The sequence below is a fragment of the Scatophagus argus genome, chromosome 1 (assembly GCF_020382885.2).
Source record: "Scatophagus argus isolate fScaArg1 chromosome 1, fScaArg1.pri, whole genome shotgun sequence".
NCBI lineage: Eukaryota > Metazoa > Chordata > Actinopteri > Scatophagidae > Scatophagus > Scatophagus argus.
The window spans coordinates 11,646,687-11,665,014 of NC_058493.1; the positions used below are offsets into that span (position 1 = coordinate 11,646,687).

The 18,328-nt window shown below is 40.0% G+C and overlaps 1 protein-coding gene across 2 annotated transcripts; it reads right to left on the reverse strand.

The window, feature by feature from the left end:
• Window positions 1-820: 820 nt before the first annotated feature.
• On the reverse strand, window positions 821-18,063 carry LOC124056111 (AN1-type zinc finger protein 3-like). Of its 2 annotated transcripts, none has more exons than XM_046383235.1 (6): window positions 17,676-18,063; window positions 10,474-10,514; window positions 9,619-9,807; window positions 8,141-8,203; window positions 6,004-6,231; window positions 821-2,973 (listed from the first exon to the last, which is right to left on the reverse strand). In XM_046383235.1, exons 1-6 carry the CDS (start codon window positions 17,756-17,758, stop codon window positions 2,819-2,821), a joined length of 759 nt encoding a protein of 252 aa, XP_046239191.1. In that variant the 5' UTR covers window positions 17,759-18,063; the 3' UTR covers window positions 821-2,818. The 2 variants fall into 2 exon arrangements, with proteins under 2 accessions (XP_046239191.1, XP_046239182.1); XM_046383226.1 differs by having other exon boundaries at window positions 8,141-8,206; window positions 17,676-18,057.
• Between the last annotated feature and the right edge of the window lie 265 nt (window positions 18,064-18,328).

Here is an 18,328-nt window from a genome sequence, read left to right on the forward strand (position 1 = left end):
GTCAGAAAAGACAAAAAATAAAGTGGGAGCACCAAATGGATTATACAGAAATTCTACTGTACACTTCAAGCCAATTTTTATCTCTGTCTTGCATGTAAGAGGCCCCAAGATGAGAAACTGAAAATCCAAACAGGATTTAAAATAAAAATTTAAAAAAGAACACATAGGGCAAGTTTCAAGAGCACTAAATGCTATCTGTGACCCCACAGGGTTTCAAACACCTTGACGATGAAGACAGTACATCACATTTAGGTGCTAACTTCAGTACGGCTCAGTCTGGGCAAGGAGGAGTGTGAGAGATCACGCTCGGACTGGCGGACAGCCAGCTTCAACATTTGAAGATGTCTTCTGCAGCTTTCGTGCCTACATATCTTTTCTTTTTTCACAACATTAATTAGTGCTGCCAGCCCACAAGACTCACAGCTGCCATGAGAGTCCTCTTCAGTTAAAATTCTCCATCAGCGAGCAAAAATGTTCACACACAAATACACACTCAAAGAGATCTGTTAAGTAAATGAGAGTAGCTTACAGCAGCCCTCTGCAGGCAGTAAACAGACCTTTATATCACTATAAAAATGGCAGGATGTAAGGACATGGCAGAGCCATTAATATACTAAAAGAAAGCTTAAAGTCTTAACCAGCCTTACCTTACACATGCATTCATTAAAAACATTATGCAAAATGCGTCTGTTCATCACACTCCCAAATTGCCTCTTGCAGAGTGAGTGTGACTGCAAAATCAAACTTGGGGAGAAAAGGTCAAATTCACAAACACCCCTTCACTGTTCCTTACATAATTTCAATAAGTACACTATAGATGTTCACACTTTGTCTAATCCAGTTTATTCTTTCTCAGTAAAAGAAAAAGCTGGAAAGGGGAAGCAAGAATTAAAGAAACTGAAACAAAAATACAGAATTTTCCACATTCATTTTCCCATTTCATGACCACATTACAACCAAAAAAGCTGCTCTACGCTTAAGTGTAAGTGAAACGCAGAAAGGGGTTAAATAAGGTTTAAGATACAGAATATTCATTCATAATGCATTTCTGTTCATCTTTCCCACAGTCCACCAGGAAAACATTTGGAAAGTAATTATTTGCTGATTTTAACTTTAAGAAGTGCTTACCCTCATCTACAACAAGGGAGGTGTGTTTGTTTCTGTGTGTGTTGGTGGGGGGGGGGGGGGGGTAGAGCAATCAATAAGGGGAAAAATGAGAAAACAAAATGAAAGTCAGGAGGAGGAGAACGCACATGAGCTCATCATACCAACTAGATATGAAAACACGGGGCTTTGATAGAAGGAGGGATATTATAGTACTGGTAAAAGAAGTGAAAACCAAACAATAAGAAGTCTTGGATCAAAACTGGTGCCAAACATCACCACAGAAATGTGCATAATTGAAATGAAGGCCTAAGACATTATGAGAAACCTGAACTGTAACAACCTTCAACCATCTTTAACAGGAACCTCTAAGTGACACGCTGCCACCTCAGCTTCAGTCCAAACTCGATGTTTGTGGCAATGTCTGATTTCACCTGCTTGTGAAATGCTAAGCACATAAAATAACATATAAGTGTATATTTGCAAAAGTATAGTGATGTGTGGACATGTAGATGTAGACACTTTCAGGTCCAGTCATAAATCCTACGCACACATGAATATACATCATGTCCCATACATGTTCTCTTCCTGATGTTCGTACACATCCAGCACACATAATCCACACGCTCCCAAAAAGAGACCTGTGGGTGTGAGGAGGACATGTTATGTGTGGGAGGACAGAGGAGAATAAGAAGAGCGATAAGAAGAAGAGAGGGAAAATCCCCACACAAATTAAGTCTTGATCTATCAAATCCAAAAGTTGAAGACAGTTGTGTGTGCAATCCAAGAACAACCAGGTCATTCGCACCTGCATAATGTTGGACTGCACTCCAGTTTCATCGTCCACAATGGCCTCCTAAACAAATCTGAAACATCTTCAGCACAATTTTAAAATGAACAAATAAAGGAGTAGAAGGTGTCCCGTGGAGGAAAACAGAAGAATGCAAGTTGGTGGCAGGAGGGGTGATGATTGAGCCTGGATATCCTGATAACCTGAGGGGGATGATCAATAGGTGTTTGTCTTTCTAAAAGCTTAGTAGTATTAGGGGCAGAGAATGGCCGGGGGGTTAAGACACTGACTTTAACTGAGGCTGGCTAACTCAGTTTGCTTCACCAAGTCTATGATTGGCGCAGAATACAAAGCAGCTCTGTCTGATTTTGAGGTAAAGAGCACAGTCTATAAAGATCGCCAAAGCAGAATTGTACACAAAAGGTAACCATCCCGTCCTCCTCCTCTTTGTCATTTCTTTATTTTGCTTTGTTTTTTTTTTGTTTTGTTTTTAATTTTTGAGGTAAAGAGTACTGTCTTAAACTGGCTTCCAAAGCATTGCATTTCTTCTCTGCATCCTTTTAGTCATACTTACTCTGCTCACACTTGTGTAGTCAGGAGCTTGCAAAAAAAGTGAAGAAACTGTATATTGCCTTTCTTTTTTATTGTTCTGTCATTCCTGGGTTTGGATTTTCCCAAAAGGCATCTTAGCAGCAGGGATATGATGTAGCCAACAGAAGCAGAAAACAAACAGGTACATGGGTAGCAGTAGAATCTCAAAAAGAACGGCATAATTTAAAAGAAAAGAGTGGAGGTTTGTATCCAAAAAGCCGCAAAAATCTTGAAAAACAAAATGAGAAGAGCAAAAAAAAAAAAAAAAAATCTAATCCCTGTTAGTGCTAAGACACCATATGAACATCGAGACTCTTCAGAGGGAAAAGCCGCTCAGGAGCACTCTTCTCCGATGCGCTGGCATGAGCGGCCCACCTTGCGGTCGAGCTTGACCATCTTTAGGACAGCCTCCTGACGACCACGACCCAGGTGGTCAAACAGACACTCGTGCTGCTCTGGCAGCCGGTGGAGCATACAGAAGACATAACCTGGAAGGAGGATGCAAGAGAGAAACAGTAGTTAATATGGCAAATTTAGCAAATGTACAAATATTACTGTGACATACAACGCCAAAGTGCTATTGCAAACAGTACACTGAAGACATATCTCCACAAACAGGTTGACTATTGTCTGTGAACATACTATAATCCATACAAAAAAGAAAAATGAAGAAAAGAGCAATGAATACTGTGCATGGTAATATCTCAGATGCACCCCTGTAAATATACAAGGCTTCTTTTAAATGGCCAAGGGCACATAGTATTTACTGTCATGTCTTTTTAAAAGGTCCTGTTAGCAGAGAAGACATTCTAGTTGATAGTTTCCTCTTTTGATTCCATTCAACAAAGGCAGACGACCCTCACCTCTCTCACTGACTCTTCGTCTCTACTGTAGCACTCTCAACAAAAGGCCCTGCCACTGTAGGAGGCTCGATAAGCTCAGAGAAGCTCGTTAGCTCTCATCGTCTCCAATTCATTCATTAATACACATAATAACACTGCTGGCATTCAGTGAGTGGTGATTAAAAGCCCAGTTTGACAGCTGGTTACTATGCAATTAAAACCAGTGTGATTACAGCGCACATGAAAAGAGTTGGGTAACATTTGAGTCTTTTAAAGGAACGCTGCTACACACTGCCCGTGCATTACTGCAATAAAAGTACAGAAAACTCCTTTACTGGTCAATGCAAGCTACTATATACTGTTCTAAATGCAGAACAAATACAAGTAACCACCCCCTCGGGTTTAGTTGGCTTAGTAATCTTTGTGGCTTATGTTAGATTTCCATTATGACATTATCTGTACCAAATGTAACTGCAACAATTGCTAAATTATTTAGAACTCACATTATGTACCGTAAATGAATACCATAAACGAGCTGACAGAACATTCAGTGATTTGAAAACGGCTTTGGGTAATATGGTTAAATTATGTATGCACAATCAGTTTTTAATGCTTAGAATCCAAGCTGTCTTAAAAATATAAAATAATGTACAAAAATATTAAATACTAAATATATTATATATATAAAGCAAAAATGAAAAAAAAGTCATTTCATATGAGTACGAGCAAGCTGAGAATGCGCGCACGCGGGCACGCACACACACATGCGCGTGCCTACTGTACAGAAATCTATTGAATATAACTAGTTATTGCTGGATGGATATTAATTAAAAGGCTAATTATTTAAGTGGTTTTCACCATCCCCCCCATAACATGCAGCCTGCTGGCAAAACGGATTGCAGCCACTGTCTGATAAAATATATAGTATGACTGACTGATATTTACTCAATCTATAATCAATTCTAAATCCCACAGCTTACTTTCACATAATGGAGCCACATCCAAGTAGAAGTCTCAACATAATCAGTTGAAATAAACTCTTACAATATTGCTTCTATTGTCTAAATGAATACATGACTTTTACCAAAATCCTAGTATTCCATAGAGAGGGTAAATACTGCAAAACATCAGCACCGATGTTTTGCAGTATCAGTGGTGTGCACTTATTCAGTTCGAGTAACGTTAATTCTTCTCAGTCCAATCGGTCAGATATATAACCGGGATGCAGGTTATATATTTGACCAATCAGAATGATAACAGGATATTTATAGTTCTAGCTATCAGTCGATAATGAAAATGTAGCTAACAGAGATTTTAATACAAAGCCAAATGCTTTTCACTGACTTAACAAGCCCAGCATCTGCAAACTCCGATTCAGTCGTGGCGGAAATTTAGTTCAGTATTAGGTGTATGGTTTGCCAATAAATTGCTCCAGATGCAGCTCAAGAAGCAGTTCAAACTGCTGCACCTATGCAGAGCCACAAAGTGTGGACTAGAGGGTCCAACATGTTGGTGCCACTGTGGACATGTTTGAGTAAGATGACACAATTGTAATTTGAAATACATGTTTCACAAGGATTCAAAGAGGAGGGAGAAGGTCTAACACGAAAAATCTTATTACAGCTCTGGAACATTCATTCTTCAGTCATTCATATTCGTTCACTGTGTATCAGCCTTTCTCACCATCAGGTGCACACAAACTACTGGCTATGAACTTAGTCATCAGTTCTCTTACTGGTACTGGCCACGAGAAGCAGGTAATAATCAACTATTCACACCAGCTGAAAAAAATACATATGCATCCCTATTAATTCTGGCCTTACAGATCAAGCTGGGTCACATCCACTGGTTAATACTTTATACCAGTGTAGCCATATAGGCAAAGTGTCAGGCATATATAAATGTCTGGCATATATATAAATATAAAATTGGATCAGATACTGTGCTGGAGTCATCTTTCCTACTCCATTCCATTTTGTACTTTAAACTTATCAGACCTTCTTAGCTTTCACTGTGAGGCATTCTGCAGAAACATTAGCAAAGTAATTACTGCAATAGTCAGAAATCACTTATAATTGACACAATTTCCCCTTCAGTCTGTAAAAAGCATGTTTTCATAGTAAGCATCAGACTATTGAGGATGGATGGCCCATGCATTAAGCAGCGCCTGGTGGGTAAAAGAAAAAAAAAAGTCAATTACCAATTTAGAAATTATTGCGTGGGTTTAAGCAGATGGTCTTTAAGCAGTGAAGAGCTGTGACTTTTTAAGTACTTTAATTTGTATGCAAACAAGTTGATTAGCAAGCCAAGTATTGGTTTAAACTGCATTAGTGTTCGTGGTAATTGGCTTATATTTTATGTGCAATGTGAAATATTCAGGCTTTCTGTAATAGTCCCCCAAGGCTAGCAAAAGCACTCTGGTCATCGACATTTCCTTAAACACATACACACACACACACAAACACACACAAGCAAAGGCAGTAGCTGCATCTCACTGCACTGGATGTAAAATTCACAAAAAAGCCAGAAAGTTAACCAAGATGCATTTATGAGGCCAATATTAAACACTGACAAAATCATTTATCTCGTCATGCATGTTAAAAACATGGCCGAGCTCTTTAATATAAATATGTGTCCTAATGTGTTTTATGTGTATAGAGAGTTTTATTGTCGTACCACAGCGACAGGAACCCAGCTCTTGCTGTACCAGCTCCAGTTTGGTTTGGCAGCGATGGCAACGTTTGCGGCTCCTTTGTTTAGTGCCGCTGCGAGACGAAGATGGTGATGATGATGATGATGATGATGCTGAAAAAGATGACGATGATGATGAAGCCTCCTCAATCTCTGGCACCTCACCCACTCTCGCTCGCTTCTCGGGTGAAGCGTCGCTTTCTGACTCCGAGGCTGCAAACACAAATAAGCACATGCACGCAGGTGGAACAAAAAAAGGCTATTAGCTGCAATCACTCCATAACTGTGCTCTTTAACTACAACTCCATAACATATTTTTTATTTTTAACTTTTCTGTACAAAAGTATGATTTTCTGGATGTACTGTCAATGCTATGAGCAACTGCAAGTCTGGAGCCAAATGCAACATTAACAGTAAAACCTAGATAACAGTGGGTATTAGACATCTGCTATTTGTACTGGGATTAAAACTTGTCTCTGCAATGCAATTACAAAACTCCATCTCAATTGTCTATAGTCTACTCTTAAACAAAGGAAATTTCCTGAAAATCAGGTAAACAATAGCATAATGAGCTTGGATGATCCACATTGATCCCCTACAAAAAAGGCACAGATAACTATGAGGAATTCATTTTCCTGTTGTGTGCAGGTACAAAAGCATGTGAAGGTTAATCGCTGTGCTAGAAATGGTTTTAAATAATTAATCTACCAATACAATTTGCAGTCAAACCTCCTCTCTCCCCCATCCACAGAATAATCAAAAAAACATCCATTTTCTGTGTGTTTTTGGCAGACACTTCAGGCTTCAACTACAATTTCAAGAGAAAACTTGGGACCTCCAATAACACGCTGCATAACAACTTTCATTTAATACATAAAGACATCATCTCTGATTTAGTGTGGCCTGCAGTTGGGAGAGGACAGATAGAGCATGCTGGAACAAAAATGCCTCTTAGGCGCTTTGGAGATTAATGGTTCTCCTGCACTGGATCACAGTCAACCCAGCACCTGAGACAGGAAGAGCATGTAGTGAGTTCCACTGGTCGACTGGAATTTCAACTCAGCTTTTCTCATCAATCCTGCAGACTTTTTCCCTGGCCCGGCCGAATGCTGATCAGCACTCAATAAATCTCTGAGAACTAGGCCAAGCTGAGCAGCCAGATCCCCATAGCCTGCCCTATCGATCCCTTCGCATGTGTGAAAGGATGTGTGTTCCTCCTAGCCTATCATTTGTTATCCTGGTAAATCTTTCTGCCAATTTTACACAGACTGTCATGTCAAATTTAAATGTAAACAAACAACAAAGAAAAAGACAGGCAACATATTGGTGCTATGAACTGATTTAAGAGTGTAATGTGTTGCACAAAGCCAAAAGCAAAGTGTATCCAGGCTTTCAGCTAAAATACAGAGGGGCTCCATTTAGAGAGACTGTAAAAAAAGGTCAAATGTCAACTTAGCTAAAGCACAAGGTTTAAATGATGCTGTAAGTGCTCACATGATCCTGCACTAGACAAGGGATCAACACGTTCACACACCATTGCTGAGCTTTGTCTATTCTGCAGCTGTCTTAAGTCATGTGTGACTGCTCACATGTGTGAGTACAGCAGGTTGTTTTCACTTAAGGGTGAAAGCAATAATAATAAAGGGAAATCTACACTAGAAGAAAATCTGTATAAGACTTCCATTTCACTCAACTCACCTATAATCAGTGCTGCACGCAGTGCTACGGTCATCATAAATGCACATGTTTCATTCAAGTCTGATGTGCTCCATTGTGATCTGTGATGTGACAGTGCTAACAACGAAGGTAAGCTATGAAGCTCCCTTCTGTGACTTTTTCTGAATTTGTGAAATATGTATACTGTATGCTTGTAGATAGCATTAGCTCGAATAACCGCTTGACTGACTTTTACATTTGCACCCTTTGGCAGATACACTCTATTGCATCCCTAATATCTCTCCCTCTGCTGTTTCCACTAGAGGAGCAGTTAACCTGGCCATTCTGGAATCAGTCGAACATCGCTGATGCTACTGAGTCCTCCACGTCAATGCCTTATGTGGACACAACAAGCACACTCTGCAAAACACAATAGTGGAAAGTGTAACGGTAGAGCTCAGCATACCTGACTCAAAGGAGCGTTTCGTAGGAGTGGAGAATGAACTGAAGACTGCATCTGAGCTGGATACTTCTGAAAGAGAGATATAGCAAGAAACAGGAAGAGAAAGAGCAAGCAGAAAAGAAAGGAATACAAAAGAACAGAGAGGTCACAAAGTCTTTAGTTTCCTACCACTTCAGCAACCACTTCCATATGTAAATACTCTGCAAATGCAAAGACCAAATACAGAAGCTAAACAGCCATGTAAAAAAACAAAAAGAAACAAAACAAAACTGGTAAAATGCAGCTGACTGACAAATTAGGTCATGTGTAAGGTTGTCCTAAAAGGAACATAGTTTATAATCATAAGTAATTGGTTTCAGCAGATATCATCCACCTGATCCTGATCCTGATCCAGTTTCAAAAGTTGGCGGTTGTTTAAAACTGGAAATGCAAGAGAGTCAAATGTACATATTCCATCTTTTTTGAATATGTACACATTGGGATTCTGTTAATTATCACTTAAATGTCATGCCTTGACTTTTTCCAGAATGACAATATTATAAATTTCTTTAGATTAAATAAAAGTCATATTAATTACTCTCCCTTAGCAATATTTAACTATGGTAATACTGAAGTTCCAGCTTGAAATAGTGTGATCAGACTTGTTTCAGCCTCAGTAACAAGGAATATATATAACTTAGCCTCTCCTTTAAGCACAGCTGAGGTTTATGGATGTTCAGTCATTTATTTTATTGGGCTCCTTACTGAGTTTATATATTAGAGGAGTGGAGGTTTTAACCTGATGGTGCATAAATGAGAGAACAAATAAGTTTGTCAGTTTGTAAGCAAATTACAAGCCAGTTCCATTAAGGGCTGTTTTTCTCTCAAAATGAGCACTACACAGGTACACTAATAGTGTACCTGTGTAAATTACCAAGAAAAAACCTCCTTGTGTAATGGAAGAGTTTTGTTGTGAAAGTTCCACACATCCATTTGGCAGACATTTTACTGTTCTGTCCTGGATCAGCTTCCACAAATAACCTTGTCAGTGTATACTATGACCGATGCTCCGGCAATTGTAGGTGTCCTCTTAAAACCTTGACTTCTCAATGGATACCCTTCGCTATCATTCTCTCTATCTGTGCCATGAGGACAAATTTAGCCAGGGCAGGGGCACTGCAGCTGCTGCTGCTTTGGTTGGCAGAAACCAGTGGCAGTCTTCTAAGAAAGATGCCCTAGACTAAAAGCTACCATATCCTGTTGTGGTTGTGGTGATCACTAATATTGGAGACTGCACATTAAAATACACTACATACAAATTACATAGCCTTTAGAGTGGGAGTGTTTCACCATCCATAGGTTCAAAGAAAATCAGAGCAAAAATATATTTGTCAGTTAACTATAGCCCAGGCAAGTCACACATCCAAAATAATAAAGAGGCCCCAGTCTGACACGATGTGAGCTGAAAAGGAAACTGATTGACTGATTTGTTGCGGTCTTACCATCCTGAGCAGGTATAGATGATGCTCCCATCTCTCCTGGCGAAGGGTCTTCTGGTGCATTAGGCACTGACACCAGTGACTGACTAATGTTACTATTTGTTTCATTACAGAAAATGTCTGCTTGGCTGCTGCTGGCACTGGAGGAAGCCTTTGGCGTACAATCATCGCCTGGCTGTTTCTTCTGAATGTCTGCAAAAGAAAAAGGGAAATGGTGAAAATGATCAGCTTTGGAATATAAAATAGTTGTCACCTTAGACAGTAGGCTGAGCAAGTGTGGCATCTTTGGATAAAACAGTGGTACACTAACACAGTTAGTGGTACACTAACACAGTTAGTGGTACACTAACGCAGTTCTGCTCAAATCTTATGTAAATGAACTCACTCTTTTGTCAGATGATAAGGTATGGCCTGAGTGAGTGAGATGAACTGAATATTCTGATGAGACTTAAGCACAAAGTCCCACGCTTGAAGGTTTCTATAGCATATTGAATCACAACGGACAAAGCTCTCACCTAATACGCAAAAGTAATTCATGGTTCATGGTTCTCAAGCAAACGCAGACGAAAACATTGTCAAATTCCGGCGGGGTGCCAGCAAAGTATACCAGTTATAGCAGAGAAAATGATGAAATGCAGTCTGAAATGTCCTTCCACTATTAACACTATTTCATAACAGCAAACAGAGGTGAGTATAACACTCCATTTACCTGAGTTTCTTTATTACACTTGTTTCTAAGCATTTCATCATTTTCTAGAACAGCTATAGAGATGGAGACAGTCTCTGACCCCTACCTTAACTCTAGACAATCTGTGATAGACAAAAGATTAGTCAACCAAACAAGTAGACAGATCTTACCTGCAAAACATTTTGAGCAGAGATTCATAGTTTTGCTTGACCTGAGGAAAAGAGCAGAGAGGGCAAACAAATGCATTAATCTAATAGCTTGTGTAAGAGTTTACAAAAATTCATGTGCCTTTGGTAGGTAGGCATGTACACAGCAACAGTAACATGTTTCCATGACCCTCATCCCAGGCTGAAACCTAATTTCTCATCTGGGATCCTAATAGGGAAAAGCTGCAGAGTGTGATCCAGTATTAAATTATTCAATGTATCCAAAGCTACCATGCTGTGAGGCTGTCAAGGTCTAAGGTGCAGATTAGCTGGGAGGCTACGTTGGCTGAGGCGTGACTTCTTCTGTACATCCTGCAACCCACACAGGAATATTACATATTAAACTCCCAAGAGTGAATTAAAAATTATACACTTATTTTGTGAATTTCAGGCATCCAAATTGTAGACAGTGAACACACGTAATTACAGACGTGGAGAAGTCATTTTCATTCTACAAGTGCTGCCTGTAACTATAAAGCAAAAAGAGAGTCATAGTTTAAAAAAAAGTGGCTGGTGTAGAAAGTCCAGCACCTGCTAAAAGCTAAAGACCCAGGTAATGCTTTCAGGAGCTTGCTGACAAATTGAGAACTAAAAGCAAATAAATGCTGTCCTTCAAATGGATGGCAGTGTGATGTGTCTGTTGGTGGGTAAGTGAACTAAACAAAACATGTCTTCAATGCCTGATTTTCATATACTGTTTTCGTAAAATTTTACACAAATCTGTCAAGCTTTTCATCTTACCTTGTGGGTATTGTCATTAGTACTACTGAAAACATATATAATGACTAAATAGTTACAAGTAATGGTCAGTGTTGGGCAGCTGTCCCCAACAAATGCTGGTTCTGTACAATATGGTAGCACTGGAATAAAAAATGGCAGCGCGGTGTAACAAGTTGGCATAATTTTCTAAACAAACTGTTGCTTTCCCACAGTCTGTGTGTGGTAATCTACACAGCTGACACAGCGACCACTCAACTGGTCTGAGAGGCACGGATGGAGAAAATCACAAACCTCATTAACTTGCCCTCTTTACCAGCTGTAACAGCTTCCATTTGTTGAATCATTCATGTATTACAATGGAAAAAATTCTTACTGTTAGCCAAAGATACTATTCCCTTCCTAATGATGGATAACGATCTTCATTATAAAATAGATATTGCTGCTAAAGGCTTGATGACTCAAGCCTTACTGATTTCAGTGGCACCACTCTTTCACAACAGATGGCTCTGGCTTTCCTCTCAGAGGGCTCCTCTCATTTCCTCCCCAGGCTTCGTCCTTACTGTCTGTGCACTGAGCGTGACGGTCGCTGCTATCAGTCACATTCTATTTATTTTGGGTGCTTCGTTGCACACCTTTGTCCTCATTTCTAAATGTAGGGTCAGCTGCAGTCAACCTGAGGGCTGTCTGTCAGTCTGTTGGTGCGTGTGGTCTTGGTTATAGAAAGGAGGAAACAAGAAGTAAGGAGGATAGAGGATAGAAGGAGCAACCTCATCATGGAACACAGACAGAGAGGAATTCAATACCGGGTAAACAACAAGTTATATCCTTTTGTCAACCTTACAAATCAAAGGTAATCAAATCACAGATTAAATAGGGAACTAAAAGAGGTAAAGAAAACAAAATGCAGGAAAGAAACCGCTTCATGCTTGTTAAGCTGGATGAAGAAAGAAGAGAGTGAACACAATCAGTGTATTTCAAAGTCGGCCCACTGCTGTTAGTAATGAGAACATCTGATTGGAACAGACAGGAAGCTGGGCTCTGTTGCCTTCGTGCTGCAGTTTGAGTGGCATGAGCAGAAAAATTAAACATGACTTCCTAAACACACAATGAAGTTTATACACACAGTAAATTTTGTCAGCCATAAACATGGCGGAATTAGTAATTAGAAAAAGGTTTCTCTAATAAAATAGCAACACAGGGCTGACCTGTTTTTTATATTACGAGAGAGGGAGGATTATATATCACAATTCAATATTTGCACTTGGAATGCACTTGGTGCACGTGGATCGGGGGCCTCCTTTGCAAAGTGAGACCAGTGAAGTAACTTTGTTGGAAAACCATGGCTTTGTGGTACTTTTCTATCAGTCCATTATAGTCCAGAACAAGACATAGAGGTCTGGGTTGTTTCTTTTACAGAGTGAAAAGCCTTACTACACTAGGAAGGAGCCTACATAACTTTACCAGCAAAACAAAATGAAGCTGCTGTAAAAATAGAAACTTTTACTGGATGTGAAAAAGACAAAACCACATTTCTGATAACTACACACAGCTGTAGTTCCTATACACACGCAAACCATCAAACCAAATTTTGATTTGACTAAAACACTTTGCGTCAAGATCAACATTAAAAGGTGCACAGATACCAGATTTGAACGAGTCTTTCTTTGCCTCCCCTATCAAAGACCACTTTGAGACAATCAAGCCTTCTGCTCTCAGGGGGAAATAACAAAGCAAAGTACACGCTTAAAATGAAATGTCAGTCACGGTTTAGGAGTCACCGTGCACCAATCACAAATATCCATCTCTTCCAGAACAAGTTTGAGGCAGAGAAAGACATGCGGAAGACAAACCATATAAAGGAAGTTAGTTCACTGATTCTATGCAACAACCCAAAAGAATCTGTTTTTTATATGTTGTCATATCCATATCATATCATGTCATGTCATCTCAGGTCATACCAGACTGCACCATTCATTTTCGTTAGTGGTGTAATATAATATAGTTGATCCGTGATCCATACAGATAATTCTGTAGGTGGGCACTGAGTGAGACGACAGAGTGGTGACCACGGATATAATGTAAGAGTTTATAACACAATAATTAAACAATAAGATGATAAATAGATTAAATAACAATACTTTTTCCTATGGGGTGACTACAGATAGCGAGAGGTGGCTACACCAGAGCTGAGAAGCACATGTAAAACTAATCTTAACCGCAAACCTTTTTTTCCTTTTTGGGGAATGTGACAAATAATCCAATCCAATACAATCCAATGTGTGATTTTTGTGATTTGTTGCACCCCTATTTTTGGTCCATTACATTTGGTGAGAAATAGCAGGATCAGCTTGGCCTTGATATGCACTAAAGCAGGCCTATTCAAATGGCGGCCCGCGGGCCACATGCGGCCCACACGCGGCCCAGATGCGGCCCAGATGCGGCCCGGACGCGGCTGACGTGATGCGTCACTAATTCCGTATAGGCCAATACCACGAGTCTCCAAAACTTAGTACATGCATTTTCATTTCAGTTCATTTCAGTTCAAAGCTAAGCGGGGAGCTGAAAGAAGTGATGGATGACGTGATGGCTATAATTAACTTTATTCGATCCACGTCAAGCCTCCAACATCGCTTGTTCCGTCAGCTGTTGGCAGAAATGAATGCAGACCATTACGATCTCCTTTTGCACAACGATGTCTGATGGCTGTCCAAAGGCCGAGCACTGGATCGCTTCTGTCATCTCCGAGAGGAGATAGCGGTTTTTCTGCGCAACAACAAGCACAGGAAAGCGCATATCCACTTGAATCGCATGCGTGATGATGCATTCATGTCTGCTGTGTGCTTTCTAAACGACATATTCAAGCATCTGAATGACCTAAATTTGCATTTGGCATTACAAGGCAGAGATAAAACGGTCATTGATCTTGTGGAACAGATGAGGGCATTCCCCGTCAAACTGGATCTTTTCGCCACTGACCTTACAGGCAGAATGATGCATTTCCCGACGCTCCGCGAATACATCGCATCCCCGACACAAATCACAGACCCATTCACTGCTGCAAAAGAAGGAGACTTATCTGCCAGAGTAAAGCAAGCGGTCCATTCCATCGACAAGGGTAAATTCATTCTTGAACTTGTTGACATGCAGTCATCTGCTACCATGGCTGGTGTGCTTCGCAACAATGGGCCAGCAAAGTTCTGGAGTGATTTGAACTCACACCAATTCCCCAACATCAAGAAAGTGGCAATCTTCGTGCTCAGTATGTTTGGATCAACATACACTTGCGAATCGAGCTTTTCACATGTGAACGCAATTAAGAACAGTTATCGGTGCTCCCTAACTGACAACAAACTTCACCAGTGCCTTCGGATTGGGTTGACATCTTATGCACCAAACATCACAGATCTTGTGCAAAACAAAAAATGCCACTTCTCACACTGAAGGCAGCAGTGGGCTAATGTTCTGTTCAGTAGCCTAATAAGCAATGAGAAATGTTGATAAATGTTGAAATTTTTGTTTGTTTTAAATAAAGGGCACAATAAAGAGTGTTGTTCAAGTGAATTTTGATTAGGCCTCTTCAATGTTGGATTGAAATGAAATAGACATAATAGAATATAGACATTTTTTATTTTGGCGTAATAACAATAATAATAATAATAATAATAATAAAAAATAGATAGATAATCGGCTGTGCCACTTGTTAGTGACCTCGGAGAACTTGTGGCCCAGCTCAAGCTCTTGGATTCAAAATGCGGCCCTGAAGGAAAACTAATTGAATAGCCCTGCACTAAAGTATGGTAGTAATGATTTCCACAAGCAATTAGTCTACCAACTATTTTCTTGATTAAAAGCCTACTAAATGTTAGCAAATAGAGAAAAATGCCTGTTATTGAAATTTTGTCTGACCAACAGTCCAAGACCAAAAGACATTCAGTGTACTACCATAAGGAAAAGAAAATGTTTGTCTGAGAACCAGTGAACTTCTGCCATTTTAAATGATTAACTGATGTAAAAGTTGTTGCAAACTAATTTTCTGAAATCCATCTATGCCAAAGGTAGCATCCCAAAAATGGGTCCTGCAGAGGACAGACCTTGAAATGGGACACAGGTAATGTGTCAGTACCTATACATGCGCTGACCTGGTCCTCACTAGCTACCCACTTGAAGATACGTCTTTAACTGACAATGAGCTGCAGCTCCATCTGAAATCTCATTGTGATAATTTCTGCATGTACTATTCTTCCCTGCAGTATTGCCGAAGAAGCTGCTAACAAAGCTCAGCTAATTTAGTGTTAACCACATTTCATTTCTTTTTCCTTTCCTTTTTTCTCCATTCCATTTAAATTGTTCACATTAATGGTCCCATATTATTTTGTTATTTAAAGGAAATGTTGGGTTTTTCCAACTGTAATTTAACATAACTGAAAGTGAACATCATAAAACAGTAATATAATGCACATACATGGAAGTATAATTGGGGATGCATGAGAGAAACTAAACTCTGTGTTGAAACCACAGAGATTCATTAGGAAGCTACAAAAGTACTGAGGGGTGGAACACAGGGACTTTAAAAAACATCTTTCTCTGGTCTCTTGCATATACAGCACATAAGCAGAGTATTGCAACACACACTTGTTTGAAAGGAAGGAAGGTCATCATGGATTGGCCGCAGCTGGCAAGACGTCATCGCAAACCGTTTAGAGACGGACCACATGCACTTTGGGCAAAATTTGGGCAGTTCTTCACAATTTTATACTAAGCCGATTTCACACATGCGCTGCTTCCCTGAACCCATCATAACTTGGACAAGAACAAGATCCATGTGAGAATGCAAATGTTTGAATTAGTTGAACCAGACATTAAACAGACTTTACCATATCAGATTGTACTAAGATCGTACTCCGACTAAGACCATGTGCGCACAGAGCAGGTAACTGTCAGCGAGCAAGAGGGCATGTGCATGATGCTGCATGAGTGCAGCTGCTCCATACTAATTTCTGCTTGCCTGTATATTGCTATCCATTCTTTCATTGCTGTTGCTGTTATATCCAAATACAATGTGGCATTGATATGAACACAAATGCGGTGTTCATTGTGGATGAATTCCACTCCTCCTGCAAGCTCTATACGTCTGAATCAGACAATCTCCTGTCATAAGCTATGTAAGGGCTAGCTTTCATAGGTAACCAGCATCAGAGATTACATTATTTTATTGCAGACTCCATGGATGTCTGGAATCCTAGTGAACTCTGATCAAGAGGGTCACCACTTCCTCGTGAAAAAAATCATCTCGGAGATATGATCATAGAAAATACTGCATCTGTATTGAGATTTGGTGACTGACATTGCAAAAGCGTGTGTTAAACATAGTTTGTATGCCTCTCTAGCCAGTCAGGGTGTGAGCTGTGGCCTCCAATTAGTTCACTTCCTAATATGTGCAAACAATGATCTCATAATAGTGAGGAAAGAAAACAAAATGTAAACCAGTATTCGCTGGCCTGTTTAAGCCACACATTGCTTCTGCTCCTTTTACGGTAAACTGAAGATTGCAAAAAAATGTAATTCACAAAATTCATTATGCCCCCAGTGTTTACAAACATACCACAGCATGTCTCTATCTAAAGAGGGATTTTGTACCAAACTTGGCTCATGATAACTTTTACGTGAGCCGACCAAAGGCTGATAGTAAACAAAATGAAAGCCAGCCTCGTTTTAAAAACACCATTGTTCAGTTATACCAGTAACTTACTTAGCCTGTCACATTTTAAGTGATCACCCCTGCATATTTACTCTACAGAGCAGTATATATATATATATATATTAATTGACATAGGTTAATTAATATATTAATTAATAATTAATAATTAATATATTAATTAACCTATGTTAATTAAAGCTAAAGCGTAGCAGACTTAATGTCACAAAACTTCACAACATCTAGAGTTCATTTGACATCTGACACGACTAAAAACTCAGTATCATTGAGTTCCCATTTTGTTGCCAGTCTGTGAAACTATGTGTCAGTATATTTGCACATACTGTGCTGTTAATTTAAACATAAACAAACCATCAGTGCTTGTTTCCACCCACGTCCAGTTTAACAACTGCTTTGTCTATAACAGGCTGCTTCATTTCTTTCATTTTCTTCATTAAAACTAGCCAGTTTATTAGCGCTGCCACACCTGTCACATTACCTGGAGGGCTAATCTCACACGCCTGTCCTGCTCTCTACCTTTACAGGAGAAGGTTACCGAGGCCAGCTGGCATTAGCTAGCAGCTAATGCTACAAAACAATGAGGGGAGGAGGGGGGGGGGGTAATAACAAGAAAAGCAGCTCATCCCTGTTTGAGCTGCTAACGCTAGAGGCTAGCAATTCTGCTAGCTATTGACAAGGGAAAATATCATATGCAAACAACTCAACTGAGATGTATTTCGCTGTAACTTACCCCCAGAAACCACAGGGGCAGCGCGGGGGTATAACGTTAACGTTACTCGGAGGCTTGCTGCCCTCGCTGCCCGTGTCCCCCATGTCGGTATTCCGTGTGAGGCTCTCCGCGTAGCAGGTGAATCCGGGGATGGAGGGCCTCGTTTAGATCCCCTGTCTTTGACAAGTACTGAGTCAATACGCTGGCCAGATTATCCTTCAGAGTTTCACTAGATGAGAAACGATTTGCCGACACGAGCGGCCACTGACTTCGTGTAATTAAAACCGTGTAAATCGGCGTTTAGACACTGGAGCCGTCAAAGCCAACAACGGACAGAAGCACCGGGGAATCCTGGGCCGATCAGCTGGAGTGAGGAGCAAACCACTGCCAGAGAGGGGATCCGTGTGTGTGTGTGTATGCATGTGTAACCAGACAGCCAAAAGTTAAAGTGTCTGTTTTGAATAGAGTGACAAAAATAGGGTTTTAATGATTTTAAACACTATAGCAGCTAAAATACCATTTGAACTCAGTAAATGGTTCATTCTTAAGGTTTGTTGTTGGGGAGCTGTTGTGGTAACATGGTATGATCCATGCAAAACTATCTTCCTAAAACTGGAAACCCCTCGACGCCGTAGTAGCCCTCAGTGCATGTTTTACGTTACGTTTAAACATTT